The 24789-nt window shown below is 43.8% G+C and overlaps 1 protein-coding gene across 2 annotated transcripts; it reads left to right on the top strand.

Moving 5' to 3' along the window:
• Positions 1-449: 449 nt before the first annotated feature.
• Positions 450-24789, top strand: TRAFD1 (TRAF-type zinc finger domain containing 1). 2 transcript variants are annotated; one of them, XM_066603231.1, is made up of 12 exons: positions 450-564; positions 2825-2879; positions 5675-5810; positions 6834-6887; positions 11180-11573; positions 13233-13520; positions 13855-13925; positions 14236-14409; positions 17148-17289; positions 18598-18811; positions 20017-20038; positions 23071-24789. In XM_066603231.1, exons 2-12 carry the CDS (start codon positions 2836-2838, stop codon positions 23119-23121), a joined length of 1590 nt encoding a protein of 529 aa, XP_066459328.1. In that variant the 5' UTR covers positions 450-564; positions 2825-2835; the 3' UTR covers positions 23122-24789. The 2 variants fall into 2 exon arrangements, with proteins under 2 accessions (XP_066459328.1, XP_066459329.1); XM_066603232.1 differs by lacking the exon at positions 450-564 and adding an exon at positions 1228-1279.

The raw sequence follows: 24789 nt of genomic DNA, 5'->3' as shown, positions 1-24789 counted from the left end.
TTGCGATAAAACTGCAGATCAGTGCACTTTTTGGCAATACCGTGGTCATTGGAGGATATGCCATATATGCCACCTCTGGGATCTGCACCTCTCAGGGGGAACAGTAATCGCCCAATTCCTGCCCAGTTCATTCTCCATGTACTACGGTAGAGAAAGGGCTATGAATCAGATGCATGTACTCTACCCATACAGTGGCCCCTGGGCCCCCACTCCAACACTGGATCTGTGCACCATATACACACCCCAAGGTCTCTCCTCCCAAGCACAGCTCAGAGCCTCTACTTACAGGTTAAGACACTGGCGTCCCACCTGCCGCTCTCCAGCCGTTGTGAAACCACAACCGCAAGGCATACTGGGAAATGTAGTTTTACAAGGGCAGGACAGCCGCTGATTGGAAACCATAGAGGCAGAGGAACAGCAGAACCAAATAAACTTTATGACTCCTCCCACCCATGTGACCAGTCACATGACCGTGACATCACCGCAGCGACCGCTGTTCATTGGCGCTCGGGTATTGAGGGGCTGAGGAGCGGTTGGTGACAGCAGGGGTTGTGGTCTCCACCGGTAAGTGGCGCCTGGCGGCAGTCCCAGTCCTCGGGGGTATCCCTCCCCTGTGTGTCCCTGCAGGGCCCGGCACGGGCTGCTCCCTACTCCTCGGCGCTATCAGCTGGGGCGTCTGCTCCTGTTCCCCTGTGTCATGGTGATTCTCGGCAGCTCTCTGCAGCCGCCGGTGCTTTCACTCTGGATTACAAGGAAGTAAACGGGTGACAAGTCCCGCAGTCCCAGGGGGTGCAGCTGGGGGGCACTGTGGCTGCAGGTGGGGCAGCTTGCACAGCCCCGGGGGATGCTGGTATGTCCGGCTGCTGGAGTGGCGCCCCTCGCCGAGTTTCTTGCCTTTAGATCAAACATAAGGCGCAACTTTTTCAACTGTTGTGGGGGTCCTGAGCTGCCGGGCCGCGCACCTCCGTCTGCCGCAACACCTGCGCGGGCGAAAGGCCGTTACGTCTGCAGGAATGCGCTACTCGTTGTTGTATTTTTTTTTTTTAATCCGCATGCAGTCGTGTAGCATCTGTCTGTTTTATCCAAACTGATCTGACGGGCCCGCGTCATCTGTAAAACCGTCTGCTGTGCAGTCTGTGTCTGCATGAAAAACCGCTATTATTAAGCGTCTGTGTGTGTGTGTTTAATTTTTTTTTTTTACATGGATGGCACAGACCAATTGAAACCCCCCACTAGTGTGCCGCCGGAGGCCCGAGTGCCGCTCGCTGCTGATCACCAGGTTATAGCTCATTATTGATATATGCAAAAGGTAGAATAATCTGGTAACTGTTACACTTGTAGCGCTCTGAGTTACAAATCTGTGTGAGCGCAGCCTAATACAGCTGTAGCCCAGAGCTGCATTCACAATTCAGCTGGCTCATAGCCTGCACACAACTTAAAGGGGTTGTCCCGCGGCAGCAAGTGGGTCTATACACTTCTGTATGGCCATAATAATGCACTTTGTAATGTACATTGTGCATTAATTATGAGCCATACAGAAGTTATAAAAAGTTTTATACTTACCTGCTCCGTTGCTGGCGTCCTCGTTCCCATGGAGCCGACTAATTTTCGCCCTCCGATGGCCAAATTAGCCGCGCTTGCGCAGTCCGGGTCTTCTGCTCTCTTCAATGGAGCCGCTCGTGCAGAATGCCGGCTCCGTGTAGCTCCGCCCCGTCACGTGCCGATTCCAGCCAATCAGGAGGCTGGAATCGGCAATGGACCGCACAGAAGAGCTGCGGTCCACGGAGGGAGCAGACCCCGGCGGCCATCTTCAGCAGGTAAGTATGAAGACGCCAGACCGCCGGGATGCAGGTAAGCGCTGAGCGGTTTGTTTTTTTTAACCCCTGCATCGGGGTTGTCTCGCGCCGAACGGGGGGGGGGTTAAAAAAAAAAAAAAAAAAAACCGTTTCGGCGCGGGACAACCCCTTTAAAGAAGTCTACCAGGACTCTTACTGCAGTTGATTGGTGGGGGTCTGCCACTCAGGAGCCCCAGTGATCAGCTGATTGCCAGGTCTGCTGTCCGTAGTGTAGCGCCTGGGCTGGTACTGCAGGCACAGATCTCCTACACATCTGTATGGCAGCACCCTCCTCTGCCTCTAGGGAGATGATCTCTGTAGTTTGGCATGTTGGCGCACGCTATCCTTTCTTCTGACCTTCTTATGAATTGGAGGCACAGTATGACCTCTAGATGTTTGTGGGAGCCGTATTACATAACCATGATTCAGCTCTGTAGCTTAATATCTTGCTTCTCCTGTTAGGCCCCCTGCACACGGGCCGAAATTCGGTGACGGGATTTCCCGCAGGATTTCCGCCCGTGCCCGCCTGCATAGGAATGCATTACAAAACGGAGTTCTATGCAGTCGGCCGCAATTTGTCCGCGTGAAATCACACGTGGAAAACAAATCCCGGCATACTCTATTACTGTGCGGGTCTCACAGAGGCCTGCACAGAAATGTCACTCCCGGTGCCCCGGCTCCGCTCTGCGCTGGCTGGGCGGCAGCCGGCACATCACAGAGCTGGAGCAGGTGAGAGCCGCACTGGTCACTGCAGGGCCCCTGCGAGAGTTCTCACAGCGGGATCTGACCCGGCCGTCTGCAGGCGCCTTCGAAGGTGTTTTTGCCACCATCTGGTTTCCCAGACCTTTCTAGTCAGACCGGTGTCTTCTCCCCATGTGATCCCATCCATACTGACTCTAGAGCTCTGTGTATTCGGGAGGGGCTTCCTAAGAAGTGTTTGTTTCCTTTCCAAGAACCGAAAGTGATAGTAATTGTGTTCCTTCCTTCAGAATCGCTGACCATGGCCTCCAGGGCTGAGCAGGAGACACGGATGTGTGGGAACTGGTGAGTACTGTGTCAGATTACAGCTCACTATGGGCACGGGGCAGGAATGCTACATATAATGGGAAACCTTTTATTAAATAGGTTTCCTCTATCTGTGTCTCGGTGATCATGGGAAACTGTTTATTTTTATTCCTGCCATGTTTCTCATAATAGCAAAGCTGTTACACTGAATCTGTAATAAAGTACAACATAATACATGAATGGGATTTTAGGCCTCATGCCCACAGGTGGGAGCCTGCAGCAGAATCCAACCCTGCCCACGGCCAAGGACCCTGCTTACCTGTCTGGGTCTTCTGCTTTTTTTGTACTGCGGAAGTGCTGGCCAGCGCACATGCGCAGTACTTTTTTTAAAATTTTTTTCCCCAAACTCCTGCTTTCTTCTGGAATTCACTGTGCGGGCCACGAGTGGGACGGCTTGCGTTGACTTCAATGGAAGCCGTTCATGCAGGAACCGAACTGAAATGGAGCATGCTGCGATTTGATTTCCACATCCAAAGATCTGCAAATCAAATCTGCTTTCATTCAAGTGCGGCCGCCCATGTTTCCCTGAGGGCAGCTTGAACTGCGGATCCAGCAATGTCCATGTACGTATGCTGCAATTCAAATCCACCCATGGACATTGGGCCCTAGAAAACATCATCTACTTGCAACAGACAATCTGTGTGCATTGGAGATTTTATAATGCTAAATGTGTTCTTTATTTGTAAACGTTTTATTCATCACTATGTAACAGATACAATCTGCATCAAATTCCATGGCAAAATCTACGTGTGCCTGCAAGGGTATTTACACGGGTACATTGTATACAACCGACATAAGTACAACACATTAGTGCGTCAGACTACGGTGTCCGTAGAATTTCCGGTTGGCACCCACATTACCATCCAGCCCTACATACAGCTCTATTCAATAAACCTTGGAGCACATGCTGTGTGGAAGTTGTGCCCGTCGGGCCGCACCATCTCCCCCACACCTTTTGGAATTTTCCCGGGCATTTCCTGTTTTTATAGACTATGTTCTCATACAGCGCAGTGGAATTAACAATATTCTGCCACGTTGAGAGCGCTGGGGAACGACTATCCATCGAGCTTAAAGCTATCATTTTGTAGGTCAGGAACAACACCCTAGTAAGGAATATCCGATCATGAAATTGTCAGTGTTCCTCATCCAAACTATCCAACAAGCATATGATCGGGTCTAGTGGAATTGGCATCCCCATTAGCTGGCTTAGAAATTCTCTAACCTCCCTCCAGTACACGTAAAATATCTGGGCAGCTCCATATTAAATGGTTGAAATTTGCACCCGGTGCTCGGCATCGATGCCATTGGTTGGTAGACACCCTGTGCATTTTATACAGCCTAGTCGGCGTTGGCGCTGGTGGAGTATATACAGTTGAGTTAATTTATTGTTTGCGGCTGGTGATACCATGGTATACCATGACTTCGCAACATCCCATTGCTCACCGGTAAGGGAGGGGATAAGTCCCTTCCATCTATCCAACACTGGCACATCGGAAATTTTAGGATGCAGCAGATGGGGGTACAATGCCGGTATCAGACCCCTGGGCCTTATGCGTTCATTACATTTGATGTGAATTTAGACATAGAATTTGGTGCAGAATTCACCCCCTCATTTGAAGTAGATTCCGCACAGAAAATCTGCTGCTGTAATTGACACGCCGCGGATTAAAAACCGCGACGTGTCAATGTCCATTTCTACAGTGAATTTTTTTATTTATTTTTTTTCCACAGCATGTGGACAAGATTTTTAAAATCTCACCCACTTTACTGCTGCTGTAAATGCTGTGGATTTTCTGTGCAGATACGGAAAATCTGCAGCAACTCCATCCCGTATGGACATACCCTCACACGTGTGTACGGCGGTCTCTGTACAAAGAGGTTTTAAATGTGCCTATACACATTAGAAGAAAAATGGTCAAGCCCACCAATTCCAGTGGGCCCGAAAGGCTATAACTTTACTCTCTCCTTACAACAGTGATTGCGGGGGATGAAAGGGGATAAATGATTGGGTATGTTGGATATCAGATGTTCTGCTTTCTTACCTGTCCCTCAGGCTAAGGCCCCACAGCAGTATTCTACAGTACATTCATATTTGTAAGCCCATACATATAGATGTGGATCCAAAATACGGAAAAGGTTACAAATCTTTCCACTATACTTTTTCTCCATTGTTTCCATTTCTGTGTTTGGCTTCCAAATACTGATGCGAAATACTGACTAGAATACTGCTGTCTGAATGGGGTCAATGGGCACAGTAGTACACAGCGACTCTGGCCACAGGTCAGTATTGCCATGGTACATCACAACCTAATGTAAGTGAATGTGGTCACATTGCGACCTGCAAGTTACTGTGATCGCGACTCCGGTAATCACAAGAAATCCAACAGGGTTGGATTTCTTGTCATTATCAAGTCTCAGTATGACCACATTGACTTACATTAGGTTGTGATGTACCATGGCAGTCCTGTGACCTTTGGGCATACAACAGGGTGTATGTACTCCGTTATTGTCCCCACTGACTTTATCCTCTATACTAGGTGTTTTGCACTCCAGGTATAAGTATTTTGGTGTTATTATAGAGAGTTACTGAAAGGGGTATATATGACACAAATTTAGTAAAGGACCAAATGGGTATGAAAATATACACTGAGAACTTATCGGAATTTTCTGTTAGGATACAAGAAGAAAACTGTGGTGTTCGTTGCTTTAATGAGAATGAAAAGTTGCAGGGAGACTTCATCTTTAATTTTGTTCGTTTTGTATGCCTTGCCTAGTAAACGGGACATTCCTGTGGATAACTTCACCATCCATGAGGTTCACTGCAGACGCAATATCAACATATGCAAACTATGCAAAGAGCCGATTCCTAGAAGTGACATGGAGGATCACTATGCCAGGGAACATGCTCCGGTAAGAGGTGGTGGGATTAGTGCTCTCTGATGCAATGCTACATATTGGGGATTGCTGATGATTTACTTTAGGGATTATAATGCATTTAGGACTACTGTGTTTCATTCCTGATGATGTCTTCGCAGTGAGCAGGTGAGATTAAATGTCTCAGAAGGAAGAATAGTTGTGGTTATATTTACAGTTTTACTGCAATTACCCCCAAATCTCCATGTAAATATGCAGTTCCCGTAAGTCTGTTGCATACCCACTGCCCTCTCACAATCATTGATGCCCATTAATGCATGCAGTTGTGCATATCTTAATGATGGATCCACTTTTTAGGCTTAAGAATTTAAGAAAATGTTGTATAACAGTTTTTCCTAGTATGCTCTATTTGACTCCATCAGCATTTTCAAGATCTGGCTTTTCTGTCTAGGAATGGAAAGATTCACTGTTTTCACCCATAGGCTGAAAAGTTGTCCTGATTAAAGTGATCCTATGGTTTCGGGACAAAATCCTGTCCTGGGGCAGGGGGTATATTACCTGCAGTTCTTCTCTGCCACCCCTCTAATCTGCGGACTCTTGACTCCATTCTCAGCAGTCCAAGTTGGCTGCAGTAATTTTCTAACTACCTAATGTGCACTGATCTGATTGGCCAGTGCTAATTCCATTTACAACTCTGGCCAATCAGAATGAGTCTAACTCTACCAATACGCGGGGTTAGGTAGTCTGAAGATTTTGCCTGCCATCCTATATGGATGAAAACAGGACCCAAAACCGGTGGATTGGAGGGACGCCGGAGAAGAACAAGTGCAGTTAATATTGTCCCGCAATGGGATTTCGTCTCAAAACTAGAGGGTTGCTGTAAGTCCAACTGACAGAAGTACTGGGTAGATTTCAGATACTGGGGCTTATTAATTCATTGGCTGAAGCTAGACTGACACATTCCTGTATGATATAAAACTTTGTAGAGTTCAGACTATAACGCAGAGCATATACGCTGGTGACATTTTACTTAATTGGATTATTTTTGTTGTATTGCAGGTGACTTGTAAATGTGGCATGACCATGGAGAAGTGTATGTTGGAGGAGCACGAGGTCTGTTTGGTATATTGGTGCTCAGTGTCGTTTTTTTTTTTTTTTTTTTTTCCATCCTTCTCCATGCATATAATGCATGTCTATTGTATGATGCATTCTTCAATGATTGTTATAGCAAGATTCCCCTTATATTGACCAAAGTGAACTTGTCTTACTTGTTCACTTTAAATTGTACCTCCTAATTCTATAGAAGAATGACTATAGTGCTGGAGTATGCACAATGATCGGTTCTCTAAATATACCGCATAGCAGATCCTGCTTCTGTATAGCAGCACAGACTGGTGGCGGTCTGCTCCTAATTGCACATTAGTGTTCTGCCCTGTCTTCTTAGCTCTAACTTCCAGTTGGGGGGGGGGGGGGGGCTGTAGGATGTGATTCTACTGTGCTGACTCCCCCTACTGGACACAGGAGCCTAGGAGTAGAAGACAGAGCAGAACGCACGTCTCCTAATGTGCAAGTGGACCGCCACCAGTCTGTGCTGCTATATAGTAACAATCTCCTATAAAAGTAAGTTACTAAAACTATTATATTGTGCACACGCCATTCTATATAACTGGAGGTACACTTCTTGTCATTGTAGGCCCACATGTGACAGCTGTGGTTATTGGATATCATGCCTGTAGATAAGCTAATCTACGACTGCTTTGCTAACGTGACTATAGTGGTTAAACAAAGTAGAGTTAGGCTGAAACTAGATGGATAATTCCACCTTTAAAGCCAACACCTTGTATGAACTTTGTTCACTCCCTGTCAATTACAGTCATCATGTTAAAGCCATAGCATGCCATGATCACATTTTGTTCTAACTCGATTGGGGTGAGTCCCAGCTGTTGGATTCCAGCAAACTGAGTTTTATAACATGTTTCATAAGTAATAAAAGTATCATCAGAAAAACCATAGATCATTCATCTACTTTTTAACCCTTTCCAATCCACTGTCTGATATCTAAAGACATTATGATTTAAGGCTGTACAGCTCCGATGTTGGAAGACGTCAATCAAGGTTCTCTTACTGTATATTGCCAGCCTCTCTGCTGTCGGAGCCTATCCAATCTGTCACCTCATGCAGTACTGGCTTTAACCAGCTGATAGCGCTATTGTTAATGGCAGAAAAAGAGTAAGCCCCCCTAGGAAAACCAGGAGACAAATTGGATTGGAAAGGGTTAATGTTTTGCTTATTACATGCACCATTTTGTTACATGACTCATCTTCTATAGGCAGCTATTTAAATGACCCTGATAGGACACTAGAATGCTGCTAATGGCTGGAATGTCCCTGCTGAACTTTTCATTACTTAAGACTTCTTAACGCCTATGGCTAAATCTTAATCAATGTCTACATGGAAAGTTCTACAACTTTCCAATATACTTTGTCTTTCAGTTTCTTTACCACTTTCAAGATCTGTTTTTCTGTGAGTGAATAAGAACATTCTTGTGTACATTCACATGGTGCTTTGGCTGCATTCATGCAGTGTTATTCACTATGCTGAGTCTTTCAGTTCCTGAATTCTGTCTGAATAGATACATTTTTTTCAGACTGAACAGAACAATTGATTTTTTTTTTTTAATTAGCCATATAGAAACCAAAGGTGCCAGCTTTGGTCTCTGATGTTTTCATCATTTTTGGTATATTTGACTGTACTCTTCTGTTATCCAAAAACAACGGAGACCTTATTGGTACCAAATACTTGCAATGCTGTGATCATACACTGTGCTGCACATTATAAGTACATGTACCTCCTAGAACATGTACTTGCTGGGCTACGCCTACTCGGGCCCTAGACAATGAAAATATCTGATTGTTGGAGGGCTGCCTGCTGATTGAAGAGGCCATGGCGGCCTCTTAGGCATGTGATATCACGTTCCTCAGTGTTATGTCCTGAGAGCAGCTCAGTCCTATTCAAGTGAATGGGATTGAGCTACTGTACCAGGCACAGCTGCTATACAATATGTCTGGTATAGACATGCCCAAGCACTGCTGGCACTTCAATCAGCTGATCATTGGGCATCCTGTGTGACGGACCCCTCTGATCAACTATAGATGATCTGTCTTAAGGATGGCTCAACAATGCTTTAGCCCCGGAAAACTCCTTTAACATATAAATGGCTAAACTTTTTGCAAGTTTCTGCTTGACTCTTTATAATAGGCTTATGTCATACCTGAAGCTGAGGAATTGGCTTTAGCCGTATTCAGCTTAGAGGACTGCCTAGACTTATACCCCACCAAGAGAGCTTCATGAACAAAACCTGGTCAGAATGGGTTTCACCCTCTGAATGTTACAAGTGAATATTTCAGTTCAGTGACAGTAAATGGGGATGTTGTAAATGGCAAGTAGCAAAGTATATTGTGGGACTATTTATTATATACTGTGCAACCTCCTTAATTAGCCTGCAGGATAGAACACTGCGTTCTTCTCTTCACATAGGCTCCCAGTATGGCTTGTCACTTTATTTCCTCCTAACTACATTGTTAATGTTCATTCAGTTCTATAGGCGGTGGCAGTTTGGGAACGCAGGGCCTGGGTCTGCTATTGGCTTAGAACTAGACTAGAAACTGAACAAACTAGTTCACCGTAGTAGACAAGAATCAGCATGTACATCACAAGGGGAACCTGAGTGTACGCTGGATTATACTGTCTGTAGAGAAAGAGGATCACAAACCTTATCTGCATAGATTTAAGGCTCATTTAGACACGATTATCGCTCAAGCCGTCTTTTGAGCAATAATCGTTGTTTAATTGCACTGACATCGTGCAGTTTTTGTTAAGCCGTCGCTCGTCATTGTCTTTCAGCCTGCTGAGCCTTATCAGGAGTTCACAGCAGGATTACAGCTGATATCATTTCAGCTGTATCTCGCTCCCTGAACACAGACAGGGTATGAAGAATACAGCAGTCCAGCTGTGTTCTTCATACTCCACACAGAGCACACAGCTGTATACCAGCTGAGCGCTCCGTGAACAGCCGGGGTATGAAGAACACAGCGCTATAGCTGTGTTCTGCATACCCCCTCTCGGAGCGCTCAGCTGTATAACAGCCGGGCACTCCGAACAGAGAACAGGTGGATGCAGAAGACAAGTGGCCCCGTTTGTCTTCTGCATCCCTCGCTCGGAGCGCACAGTGATCGCTCTACGTTTGAGTGATTACCTTGTGCTGTAAAGGCACACAACGATTATCGCTCCAAAGACCTCTTTTGAGTGATCATTTTCTAAATGGGCCTTTAGACTGCCACATAGGGTCTCTTAAGTCACTGCAAAAACTAGATGAATGCAAAGCAGCAAAAGATGGAGAAGAAAATGCAGCAAAACCGCCCTATTCATGAAGTTAAAAACCAGTAACTTTATTAATATTTAAATACCCCCTCGTCTATATAAATAACAATACAGATGGACACTACTGCAAGGTGCAAAACCCTAAAAGCAATAGTGGTGACTGACTGTGTCTGTCCTCAATGTATCTTTCTGACCCGTACACAGTATCTAGATGAGTGTATTTATACACCACGTGTAAATGCCTTTTAACCCTTTCCAATCCACTGTCTGACGTCTTAAGACATTATGATTTAAGGCTGTACAGCACCGATGTTGGAAGACGTCCTTTGGGGTTCTCTTACTGTATATTGCCAGCCTCTCTGCTGTCGGAGCCTATCCAAGGTGTCACCTCATGCAGTACTGGCTTTGGCCAGCAGATGGTGCCGTTGTAGAACGGCAGAAAAAGAGTAAGCCCCCTAGGAAAACCAGGATACAAATTGGATTGGAAAGGGTCCACAGAACAAGTTGGCGCTATACAAATAAAGATTAATAATATTAAAGTAACTGTTATTTTTATGATTGCCCCTTGCTCTATTGTCTCTCTGCATCGTTGCTCATATGTGAGTGGATATTTAATATTGATTAATAGTAATTGCTTTCATGAATCCATTTTTTAAAGTGATCTATATCTAGCTGAGAGACCGCTATAGATATATCCTCATTTTGCTCCTACGCATGGTGCTGCGAGCGGCATCGGGCTGTCTCATTAATTCTCTGCTCTCTGATGTACAGAAATAATCAGGACTGTCATTAAATACACTGAGTGATCGCATAGTGAGTGATCCCAAATTCCTTGAACCTTTCTGCATTGGGGTGTTGATCAAGACAAACGCTTCAGAATTTTAATGAAAACCACTTACACAATTATTTTTCTCCTAATGAATGCGCCTCAGTAAAAGGTTGATACAAATGTGTCCATAGCGTATAAATACAGAGCATTATTGTTTGGAAGGTTGTTTATTCTTAATGTCATTTTCCCCCCCCAGAAATGCTCTTGCCCTTTGCGTCTGGTTAAATGCCAGTTTTGTGAGCTGGAAGTGACCTTTAATACACTAGAAAACCATGAAGATTATTGTGGAGCTCGAACGGAGCCGTGTGAGAAGTGTGGTTCTAGTGTAATGATTAAGGACCTCCAAGACCACCCAACAGTATGCGGCCAAGTAAAACAGCAAAAGAGACCAGAAAGAGACCAAAGTTGGGTGGACAGAGACTATGAAGTGCCGCTGCGTTCTGCCCTGAACAGAAGTGCTTTCACGGACAGTCTTTACACTCAGGTGCCAAGCCGGGTGCCAGAAAGGTTTTCTGGAAAGTCCATTTTGACACAGTCCTTAAAGAAATTTGATGATCTAAACCGAAACACCAGGGGAGAACAAAACAGAGGTGAGAAGGAATTTAATTACTAGAACACTCTCCTCTCACTTGGATGTATTCTTCCCCCCCCCCCCCCCCAACTGGATGTCTTCTGCTTGTTCAGGGGAACTCTTGGGGAAATCTTTCATGGTTTTTGAAGCAGGTCTTACATATTACATGAGGTAAGAGGGATCGGCCAGCTATCTAAAGCTGTGTTCACCTCTGCGTTGGAGCCTCTGTAGCTGACTGTCATTTGACGTAAAAAATAGTGCTGCTTAAGTTATTGGGGCCCGTCAAGTGCCACTGGGATCTGTCATACGGCAGACTCGGAACAGTGTTGTTGTTTTCACTTATTGTAGAACTGGAAACACAACACCGATTTGAACAGAGTCGACTGTGTGTGGGGATTAACTGACTCCCCCCGACATTGATCCCTCTAAACATGTGAGATATATTTCTCATATACATGGCGGGGCAAAAGTCACCACATATGTTCTCATTGTGTTTTCGTATGTGAATAGGAAGGATGTCCTTGTAAATTGAAGCCATGTATACTGAGTGGTAGTCGCACTGACCTGTGAGGGATGCTACGTATCCCATCTAGTGTCTGTTTATTACAATGCTGACAACTATATACATCCCTATAATATATATATATATATATATATATATATATATATATATATATATATATATATATATATTAGCGACTCGTCCTACACTGTATACATCCAGTTTTACATCCTCTGATATGTCTTGAAAATGTTGGAAGTTTAAGTGAAGTGTAATATGCATAGATAAATCGCCAAAAAAAAATTTCCAATCTATCGACATTACTCATGTAGCAAAGTAGGGAGCATCTGCGGACCCCACAGCTGGTGCTCTGTGCATTCATGTCCAAAATATATCTTCCATAAAAAGATTGCAGCATTCGCCATATATATTCTTTGTTTCTTTTTATTAAATCCTAGTGTAACCAGGCACAGCACATGAGGATGGCACAGGTACTGTCGTATCTTGTTTCCACTAGAAGAATAGGTGGAGACAAGCTGCACGCCCACAACCAACACACAGTGTCAAAGCTGTAAGGGGGAGAAGGTCGCCGGGGGACGTATGACAGCAGAACTCGGAACATATATGGGACACCGGCAGGGTACCAGCAGAGATGGCTTTGACCCATTCTCTGCCCCAGCCAATCAAATTGTGGGCGTACAGCTGGTCTTCAACCATTCTTCTGGTGGAGACAAGATACAACAGTACTGATACAACCACCTAGGCAACGGTATTCACTGATGCTTCATCCAGGCGTTGCTGACCATTTCAGTGGGACCAGCCAGTCATCTGTGTATGATGGCCTTTTTCTCTCGAGGGGAAGAAGGATTGCCTATTCTGGATTTCAACATATCCCATGGGTCTAGCAGTGGCTTATTCCCCTTTCCCTACTGAAATCAGATGCACGCTAAACTGAGCATGTTTTGGGGGAAGTGAAGAATAGTTGTCAGCAGAATCAGCGTTTTGCTGATTGCTAGCAGAGGTGAAAGGCCATCTTAAGTGTAAAGACAAATACTGACATTTTTGTTGATTTTTATTTGCAGGTCAATTATTTCATTTTTCTTTTTTTTCTATTCAGTCATATTTGTCTTTGTTCAGTGATTTCCTTTGTTTTGTAATGCAGTTTTCCCATTCTAGGGAGAGGACGGACTAATCTGGATCTTGACATGAATTTTTTTGATCAGCGTTTAGAGGAAAGGCTTAAAACATTCCACAACCAAGACCATTCCCGCTCTCAAAGCTGCCAGAACAACACGCAGTCGGCGCCGGAGTCTCAGGGTTCCTTTACTGAAAATAACGACGACTTCTGGCGTGACTTCTACTGCAAGGACAATAAAATGAAGATGAATGTCCAGGGACGAAGCAACCTCAACTATTTCTCCAGTGATGAATCTATGCACTTAAATTCAGCCAGCACGCTCACTGGTAAGTGCGATTATCTTTGTTTTTAGGGCCTAACATTGAGTAAACTTACAATATCGCATTGTAAAGTTATAGTCTCAGTACAGTCCTCTTATTTCTCACCCACATTTCTATATTGCCACCTGCCATGACTTACTGACCAGTGGTGTATATGAGACGCCTCTGTCCATGTGGGGGCCAGGTATAGCGATTCCTAGATCTGATAGAGCTGCTGCTATATGTTGTACAGTTGCCTGTCACGGACCCTTCGGATCAGTATAGGGATTGGGTCTGACACTTCTGCTCTGTAAACTCGCAGCTAGGTGGTTAGTATGTTTCCTCTTGTTTGTGTCTGCAGATGATGCCATCCAGCTGCCCTGTGAGTTCTGTGAAGAGCTCTTCCCTGAACAGGACCTTATCTTACACCAGGTACAAGGGCTGGCACTACTCTCACTTTTGCTTTCATTATGTTCACATTTATTGCCAGCTTTCATAGCTCAAATAGAAGACAAGTCCTCTCGTTACGTGGAATTGTGGTGTTTGGTTTTTTTTGTTTTTTTTTTTTGTTTGTTTGTTCCAGCTAGTCCGTGGAGAGCTTTCTGCAGTGTGATGTGCGCAAATAATTCTGCAACTTTTTGTTTTTGTGTCAGCTATTTTATATAATCCACAAATCTATAGAAGACTGCTTCTATTTGTTGATCTTCCATTCGTAGTATCTAAAGTGTCTTTTTGTTTGCAGTCTGGTTGCAGGCCCAACGTCTTCTCCTCAGTTAGACGTTCTCCCAGTCCTCCTCTGGACTTCACTGAAAATCTCAGGTCATCTTCCCCTCCCGCTCACAGTCCTCAGAGCGTCGTCATTCCATGTGAATTCTGTGGTGTCCTGATGGATGGGGATATCCTGTTTCATCATCAGGTACCAGGATTGTAAAAGCTGCAGCTATGTAAACAGTTTGACTACAGATGATTTACCTGCAGACTCAGGGATTCTAATTGCAAGTTAGTACATCCTGCTCTGGTTAAAGTTACAGAAAAGACTGCAGTGATGTTTGGGATTGATTGGGAATTCAATGTCCTAAACTGCCCCACTGCGATAAGCTAGTAAGTGTGCTGCCCAGGTGTCATGGCAGTCTGGGGCCTTCACAACCCCCTCCCCCACCCCAAGGCTGCTATCATTGTTTGCCTATGGAAACGTGCCTGTGGCACATCTTTAATAGGCAGCCTGTTAAAATTCAGTATAACACATTACCATAGTATTGCATTGTACTATATAAGTGATCAAGTTCTCTTTGGGAACTAAAAAAAAATATTGTATTTTTTAGACTATAAGACGCACACCAAGTTTAGACAAAAGAAAACGGGGAAAAATATATTTCATACTAACTTAAATGTCTCTGGAGGTCTAACAAAGTGGAGGGGCTACCGTTAATAACTTTGGTGTTATATTGTAGAAAAGGGGGTTAACGGTGAACAGTCGGCTCCTATTAAACCCAGTATGTCCATTCAAACTATGGTGTAAGCACATAAGCTCACATTATACATATACACAGCACTACTGTGCACACAAGACACAGCTCTGCTACATGTGTACACACATCCATATGCAGCTGGCATGTGAAACACGGACTTTATTAACCCTAAATCCCCACGTACAAGTGTAGTAATACCGGACCCCTTCTAGCTACTTCCTGCTCACATGGTTATCACATCATCTACAGTCCTGCTGTTCCTGCAAGCCCTTTGATGTTTGCTTTTGTCTCACTGTGTGTACAGAGGAGGACCTGCACCCCCTGTGATCTCCAGCTTTATCTGTTGGAGACTGCTCCTGTCCTGCACTGATCGGACAGGGAGAGGAACGACTGTGCAGTCACGGTATGGCTGCAGTGTTTTCCCGATGAGTCAGCGCGTTGTATGGGCGCACTGCTGGATCATTGAGGCAGAAGTTCAGGGATCTCTGGATCAGTTTTTCAGCACCCCCTCCATGCTTTTCAGCAAGACTTTATTTTGCTAAAAACTGCGTCTTGTAGTCAGAAAAGTACAATAGTAATAACTAAAATAAAGATCCTTTCATTATTACTAAAGATATTAAAAATCTCCCCCAACCACCTTTACCATTTGTCTCATCAAAAAAATGTAGAAAAAAAATGGTATTGCTGCAAATTTAAAGGTCCATTTTATTTTTTTTTTAAGTATCACATTTTTAATCCCACACAGTGATGCTGTCAGAAAGAAAAACGTGCAATTCCCTGTCCGCAACAAAGAATTGAATAAAAAGCAATCAAAGTACCAATAAACCTCAAAATGGTACCAATAAAAACTACAGGTTGCCCTGCAAAAAAAAACGCCCCCACAGATCCCATCAACAGAAAAAAAAAAAAAGTTTATGGGGCCAAAAGATGGTGAAAGGAAGCAAAGGCATTTTATTTATAGTTAATATTACACCAAATTATTTCATACTTGTGGTATTGTTGTATTCGTACTGACCTACACAATAAAAATATCATTTTTACTGGGCTGTGAACGTGTGTAATTTTGCTATTTTACAGCACTTATGAATGTATTGCAAAAAACTTCTATGATATGTTAAAAGGTATCATAGAAAAATATGAAAAATACAACTCGTCCTGCAAAAACAACCCGCCATGTAGGTGGGTCACCAGAAAAATAAGTTCTGTTTTTGTTATTTTGTGTTTGAAGAACCAGAACTATAGAATGTGACCTGGGCACTGAAGCATCAATGGCCCTTGGTCATGAAACTGTTAATTACCAGAGATGATGATCTAACCAATAAAGCATGAGGTACATTTCACCTGGAGCAGGCAGCTGTAGTACTGTAATAATGTAACTGTATGTAGCAGTAACAGTAAGAGGTAGGCTACTAACTAGGGCAATCTAATGACCACTATTAGATCATTGGTGTATGAGGAGCAAGGATAAACCATTCAACAACTGAACTACTGAAAGGAACACATGTGCAAGCCTCTGCTTACCAAGGGAATGTAGGAAGTAAGGAAGCAAAGCATTGTGGGCCAATTACTTGGAACATGGGAACACTTTGCTCAGTTTAATTGTGAACAAAAGTTATTTTAACTCCTCGCTAATGGGTATTCCCACACTAATGTTATGGCATATTGCTGGACTGCTGAGGGTCCTGGCCTATATATTGGCGATGCTTTGGAGGATAAAGGGACCAAAGTCGCTCTTGGATTTTCTTCTGCGCAGTGGCTCGTGGCCTGAAACATCACTTGTGCAGGAAAAAGCTATAAAGCAACTTGATTGTTGTTGAAGCACCTTCATTCTTATCATTAGTGGGGTCCTAGAAGTTAGAGAACTGCATTTACTTCTTACTTTCTTCATTGAAAAATTACTATTACAAAGAATTCTTCCAGCAGGCCTTCCTTGCTACGTGCCCCAAATGCAGCCGATTTGGACAACGGGGCGCTGCACGCTACCCTGTGGTTCTGGTTTAGTCACTGGGGAAAAGGAGTTCAAGTCGCCTGCAGAAGCGCTGGGCACCTCCAAGCACTTGTTGGCAGTTGTCTCCATTTGGTGTTTAGTAGCATTGTATTCCAGTATAATCTGGTAACATTCAGTTACATGTTGTTGATGCAGTTTCACAAATCTCTACTAATGGCTGCTATTGCTTTATCATAGGATCAGTGTGATATGGGTCCAAACGCTGAGAAGACTTCTCAGTTGTCAGCTCCCTCATTTGCTGATGACTTCTCCTCAGGTGAAGACAGGTACAGAAGTGGCAGGGTTCCAGCAGCCCCCCAGTTACATGGTCGGAGAACAGGTTTGTTCCTCAGTGGTTTAAAGGACAAGCAAATTAAAGTGCTGTACCAGTAGGCAGAGTTTTGACTCTTAGCAACAGTATGCAAAGCAAACATTCTCAGTATATAGTAATGAAATCTTCTCTGTACTTTCCCACATAATCGCTCACAGCCTACTGGCCCAAAATATGATTTTGTAGCTTTTTGCATAGTTACAACCTAGGCTCCACTTCACTTTGCTGGTGGAGCATGCTCAGTGCTAGTACCAGGAGTTATAGGAGGGTGTACCTGGGAACCACGGGCCCTTTTACAGGGGCTGATAGCAGCTGATCAATACGATTGGTGTTTCATTAAGTGGCCTTTTACATAAGCCAGTGCTGGCTGTATTGGGGACGAACCACTGTTAGTATGATTTGCCTCTAATACAATGTCTTTATCATGGGCACATTCCATCTTCCCCTTCATATGTGGAGGTCCACATAAAATCTTCTACTTCAGGTAATTTTGATGAGGCTGTGATCAGCCGCATTCTGTATGGGAGTGCTCATTTCCTTCCTATACTCCAAGATGGTCTTTTTGTATAAACCCTTTTCTGCCATTATTTATAACTAGCAATTTCTAGAATGGTGCTTTGACTCACATGGTTCTTTCTTAACACTAAATCAAGCAGAAAAAAAAAGTTAAGATTTCCCTCCTTTTTTAGGCTACACATGTCAATCAGAAGGCCCACAGGCTGACTTTGGCCCACTACCTCATTTTATGTGGCCTGCCAGTCCTGCAACGGCCTAATAGGCATTCCACTCATCCAGCCTGCAGCTGCGGTGGTGCAGCGGCAGTGCAAAGCCTGTGATCGCCCTCTTGCAACTATGTTGACGGAAAAATAGTTATGACGGCAGAATTTTTTTTTTTCCCCAAAGAGATTTCACTTTTTTAATAGTGCAGCAGAAAAAACAAACGTGAAGTTGCTATCGTAATAATTTTCTCGTCTGTTATCATTGGGGGACACAGCTCTGACCTTGGGTATAGCTTCTGCCACTAGGAGGCGACACTAAGCACAAAAGTGTTAACTCTGACCCATAGAAAAAAGTTAGCATGCTGTTTTTGCTGTAGTGTGCACACCGTAGAAACAAGACCCTGGTGAGAACTTCCCCCTTTCTTTGTGACTTTCCTTGATTCCTAGCGTTGGCAGGAAGAGGTGATGCCTGAGCGCATTGCTGTTCAGTGGTAGCGGCCTGTATGTATGGTTGTGTATCACATGACTAATTCTCTTCAAAGTTGTGTATTTTATCTTTATTTTAGTTAAATCACTAATTTGTGTTCTTTGGTTTCAGCACCGGGGAGTGATGCTGCAGTCTCTTCCAGAATGCAAACAAGGGGGAATGCAGATAACGCCACAACCAGAGATCCGGATAGATTTGGTGGTTTGTACCGTCAGCTAAATAATACTCGTCCGTCCCGTCTTCAAGAGATGAGGAAAAAGAATATTGACGAGAATGCTGAAATGGTCAGAAGACAATATGAAGACTTCTTTGGAGCATCAAGCAGGTAGTTGTCCATACATCTATATTTTCCACTCAAACTGAAATGTTAGTCAAATTCTCACCTTGTGGGCAGAGGCGAAGCTTGAGGCTAGTGGATCCCAACACAAAATCTTTCTCGGAGCCCCTACACCTCATGTGCTAATTTCATAAATGGTGGCTTCTCATGTGGCCTTTGGGGTGGGGAGGGGGGTACAGCTGATGACCATGGGTATAGCTGGGTAAAACGGATTTATGTAGTGTATCCTAAACTGGTGGTGTGCTGCCAGACAAGATTATCAGTCTGGCAGCCATCATACTTCTGTTTGTCTGAAGCTCTGTTGGTGGTAAAATGTTATACTATGCGGTTCTCCAATTAATTGTACGATTATATGTTGCACCTTTATCTATTTATGAATCTTTCACTTGCATGTGGTCCCCTTGGCCTTGGTTCATAGACTCTCCTGCTTTTCACTGCTGGGTGTCCACAGGTAGCCTTAACTAGTTGCTGCTTTACTGCAGGGTCTTCATTACAGCTCTGGACCGTAACCTGAAATATCACCTCTTCACCTTCTCCCCTCTCTACCATGGCGCCTTTATCACCCCTCTTCCTAGAGCTCCCCCTTCTTTCTTCATCCCTTCTCTTTGCTCTTCCACCTATGTGTCTTGGGTCTTTTTGTCTCTTTGCCCAGTTCATATATGTTTTATACTACAAAGTATGGAGTTGCACAAGATGTGCAGGTGATGGTCCTTATACCATTGTGAGGTTTATCCACATATTGCCATTTGTTTTGTACTTCAATATTGTCCACGTCTTAACTTTTTCTATTTTTTTTTTTTCTTTCTATTATGTATTGTCCACTTCCTGACAAAACGCATTTGAATGATAAAGCTAATTATTCAAGTCATCGTTTAAAATAAACACACAGATTCGAACTGCGTTTCCCCAAACTCCAGCCGCCGTAGCCTGACGAGTCATGTTTTCACAGTATCCTCAGTATTGCACAGGTGATGGCGTTGCCAAAGGTGTTCTAGCTACAGGATATCCTGAAAACATGACCTGTTGGGGGTCATTAGGACCTGAGTTTGTGAAGCGCTGGACTGCAGTTTGGATTCGTTATATTGTGAGCAGCCTTCATCTGTTGATCATAAATACTTAGCGATGCAAGAGGCAACTCTTTTATTCACAAACGTAACCTTTTGTACATTAAGATGTATTTCTTACTTTTGCAGGGATACAAGTGCCAGAAGCAAGGTAAGAAAGTCAATTCTGTCTTCACCTATAGTAAAGCTTAAAAGTTTGTGAACCCTTCAGCCTGGGTTCACACGGGGCGGATTTATCGTAGATTTGCTGCAGAAATTCTGCATATGCGGCAAAACCGCTGACTAGCTTATTTGATCTTGCGTTTATTGTCCAGTTTTTCTGCACGGAAAAGACGTGCGTTTAAATCCGCAGCGGTTTTTAAACTATTTCCAGTGTTTTTTTAGTGCGGATTTGTCTGCATACTTGGAGGCCTATGGACAAAAAAACGTTGCAGAAACGTCTAAAGTCTTGACATTGTGTCTCTTCAAAAACCACGACGCAACAACAATGCCGCACGGCAGCAGTGCGGAAAAATTCCATGCTGTGAGAACAACTCTTTGCCAAAACACATTGACTTTGGCTGGCACTGCAAAGGTAGAGGTTTTTCCGTTCTGCGGATCTGCAGCAGCAAAACGCAGCAAATCTGTTGGAATTCTGCCCCGTGTGAACCCAGCCTCAGAGTTTGCCATCTTTCTGCATATATTTGACCTTTTATACTACATCACATTTACAGACAAGTCCTAAAAGTAAAACAAGAGAACCAAATTAAAGGAGTTAAAAATATTAGACTTGGCCGTGTATTTATTGAGGTAAACTACCAAATATCACATATCTGAGTGGCAAAAGTATGCGAGTCTTTGCTTTTAGTATCTGGTGTTGTGACCCCCTTGTGCAGCTAGAACTAAATCTAAACCAATAATTGATTTAGTTCTGCACATCAGCTTGGAGGAAATTTAGGCCATTGCTCTGTACAAAACGGCTTCAGTTCTGTTATGTTGGTGGGTTTCCTCCCAGGAACGGCTCGCTTCAGGTTCTTCCACAACATTTCTATAGCATTGTGGTGAGGACTTTGACTTGGTCATGGCAAAACTTTAATTTTTATTCTTATTTAGCACTTTTTTTTTTTTTTTTTGTAGAATGACTTGTGTGCTTTTGAGTCGTTGTCTTGCTGCATGACCAACGTTCTCTTGAAACTCAGCTGATGGTCTGATGGCCGGACGTTTTCCTTTAGAACTTGCTGGTATAATTCAGAATTGTTCCATCAGTGATGGCAGACCATCCTCAAACAGGGCCGCACCATGGTACTGCCACGCTTCACAGCTCATATGAGGTTTATGCAGTAATGCATTCGTTTTTCTTTTTCCAAACATAGAAAGAAAGCTCTTTTTTGGTCTCCTCCATCAACAAAACACTGTTCCAACAGCCGCCTGGCTGGTCCAGATGATCTTTAGCAAACTGCAGACTATATATAAATTTTATTTATTTTTTTTGAGAATAGTGGCTTTCTCCTTGCAATCCTGCCATGCACACAAGTTCAGTGGATACATTTAACATTAGCTAATACAGTTTCCCTGAAAATAAGACCCTGTCTTATATTAATTTTTTTGCCCCAAAAGAGGTTATTTTACTTACCTAGCAGGTTTGGTCCGTGTTCTCCTGATGCTCTCCAGAGCACGTCTGCAGTCCTCGACCGCCCACAGAAGATCACTTACTGGTAACGGGATTCATAAATCCCACTTCCAGGAAGCGGTGGCTTGGACTGGTTCGCGAGCACTACTCAGCCAATCAATACAGCGTTTAATGAACCAATGAGGCAGAGCAAAAGGTGTGATGGCCTGGACAGCGCCTCTGTATCGTAGCCAAATGGACCTGTAGATGAACCAATGAGATGGCTGTGATTGGTTCATCCAGCGCTGCATTGATTTGGCTGAGCAGCGGTCGAAGAATCAATCACAGCCGTTGTGTTCTGGAGGCAGAATTTATGAATCGGCCAATTAATTCCGTTGCTCAGCAAATTGATAAATCCTGACTCCACAACGCGACTGCTGTGATTTGTTCATCGAACGCTGCTCAGCCGATCAGAGCAATCACTTCCTGCAGGCGGGATTTATGAAACCCGTAATTAGGAAGTGATCTTCTATGGTGCGGCCGAGCACTGCAGGCTGTGCGCTGAAGCTCTGGAGCACAGCAGGATGACATGGCCCGAGTCTGCTAGGTAATGTATTCCCCCTTTATTGTAACGCAGCTAGGGCTTATTTTCAGGGTAGGGATTGTCTTTAAATCCTCCGAATAAAATCGGTGTAGGTCTTATTTTCGGGGCAGGTCTTCTTTTCGGGGCAAACACTATATGAGAAAGGCCTTTAGCTTAAAGGTTACTTTTGGGTTCCTTTTGTGACGTGCTCTTGATGTTGACCCCTCCTGGGGAGGGTAATGATGGTCTTGAATTCACCATCTTCAGAGATGGTAAAGTAACTTTTTGCCAGGCTGCTGAGCATCAAAAACTGCTCTTCTGAGGTCCTCCAGTAATCTCCTTTGTTTGTGCCCCAATACATTTCCACAAACGTGTTGTGAAGATCAGACTGATAAATTCCTGCTCTTTAACCCTTTCCAATCCACTGTCTGACGTCTGAAGACATTATGATTTAAGGCTGTACAGCTCCGATGTTGCAAGACGTCCGTCGGGGTTCTCTTACTTTTATATTGCCAGCCTCTCTGCTGTCGGAGCCTATCCAACGTGTCACCTCATGCAGTACTGGCTTTTGCCAGAAGATAGCGCCGTTGTATAACGGCAGAAAAAGAGTAAGGCCTCATGTCCACTAGGAAATTCGGGCCCACGCGGCTTCTCCATGCAGAATCCCGCAGCGGGTCCCTACTTTCCCGCGGACATGAGGCCTGAAAATTGATTTTACTTACCTGTCCGGACGCTGCGGGTTCCCATCCGTCGAGGACTGATCTTCTTTCCTTCTGCCCAGCGGAATGTGTGATTTAGGATAATTTTCTTCAAAACACGAAGTCTCCTATTTCTACTCATTGATTTGGTTCTCTGTATCTTTTAGGACCTATGTGTAAATCTGATGTAGTTTTAGGTCAAATAGAAGCAGATAATATGGACAATTCTGAATCGTTCACAAGCTTTCAAGCACCTCTGTCGTTAGTCATTTCTGGTGTGTCCTACTCACTCATATTTGTATTTTCTCATTTAGCCGAAAAAGAAATTAAACACAAGGACCGAAGACGTTGACAAGGAGGAGTAACGCCCTAATGGGTTTCTCAGAGCATAATTACCTTTTATATTACACATCTGTAAAGGAGATTCAAGAAAGCGGAGCCTCTTTAGGAAGTGCGGGCACAATCCGTCACATGGTTATAGGTCTTAACACTTTTTTTCCTCCTTCTGTATGTGATGGCGAGGCGGGCAGTATTTTTTTTGTGTATGTCTTAAATATTAGAACAAAAAAGCACTCTATTTTTGTATAGTAATGGGGTTGTATGATTTGAGCAGGTTGGCTTTACTTACCTGAACGGTGAGATTCAGCTGGGTAGTATTCTTGCTGCTATAGAGCTCTAGGACTGAGATCTTTGGGGGACTTCTTACATGGCAATGTTTCCGCAGCACACGCTTTTTGCTGCATCCTGCGGAACAATTCTGACCTGTGTAAAAGATCCCCAGGACTGCAGCTATATGAATGGCACCTCACCCATTGCTGCAGTTCCAGAGATCTCGGTGGTTTAATGGTGTTTATTTAGTCAATGTGCTCAAACTGTATAATTCCATGTAAAAAAACATATAAAGCAATATTTTCCTATATCAGCATTTTTACACAGCCAGGGGTTACATGTTCATTGTTTGGGGAGGGTGCCGAAACATTCAGCCACAAAAGTTGTTTACTTTGCATGATGGGGCTTACAGAATTCTGTAACGTTCACTGGACATCAGTGGTATTTCTGAGTTGGATTCTGTGTATAATGATCTTTAAATGTCAACTAAGTATTTGTCCTACTACTTGCTATCTCTTCTATCTGCATCTTAAAGGGGCGGTCCGGGTGTCATATGACTTTAGTTTATTTAAACTTGATCCAAATCTGTTAGAACAATAAAAGCAGGGGTACTTATCTGTCCTCGCCTCCGCCGATCCAGCGCTGCAGCCCCGTGAGAATTCTCGCAGAGGGATCCGACCTGGCCATTTGCAGGCGGCCTAAGACAGAAACTGTTTAATAAAAATTAACAAGAAAAATCAAATACCTGAACTTTTTAAAGAAAACTACAAAACAAAATAGAGACCCTGATTTCAGTACTGGGTCACTTGTCACCTGTTTATCAGGGCAGCCTAAACTATTAAGTCTCTTGAATCCATTATATATGGGTAGCTTTACATAGCCAACAGTTATAGATGGTATTCTTTCAGGCTCCCCTCACCCATACAAATGCCCACTTGGGGCTGCCAAGCGTATGTATTCTCACCAAAGGGAGGGGAAAAAGGATTTATTTGCCCAAAACGGCATTATATTAAGCACTTTCTCAAGGATCCTGTCACTATGCTTGATTTAGAATTTAGAATCTGATTATACGCCGATGTGAACATAGCCATACACGGTATTGTGCCAGCTGACTTAACCGCTAAATTAAAAGCAAAAAAATAAGTTAAACCTCTTAAAATGGGCCGGTCACATGGATGCAGTGGCAGAGTTGTAGGATGAAACCATCTCCATGGGCTGCTTTCTTGCCAAATGATGTGAACCTGCATCACCGCCAAGTGCCTGATTTGTACTGAACCTATTTGTATTGGGTGTACAAGGAACGGTGTATTTTATATAAATTCACAACCATTCCTTTTTATATTCAGAAAGATCTGTTTTAATGTTTTTGAATTGCTTATTTTTAATATAATATCCAACAGTAAATAAAACATGACCTGTGCATC

Source organism: Eleutherodactylus coqui, chromosome 5 (assembly GCF_035609145.1).
Source record: "Eleutherodactylus coqui strain aEleCoq1 chromosome 5, aEleCoq1.hap1, whole genome shotgun sequence".
Classification (NCBI taxonomy): Eukaryota; Metazoa; Chordata; class Amphibia; order Anura; family Eleutherodactylidae; genus Eleutherodactylus; species Eleutherodactylus coqui.
This window is presented reverse-complemented; position numbering and strand designations above follow the sequence as displayed.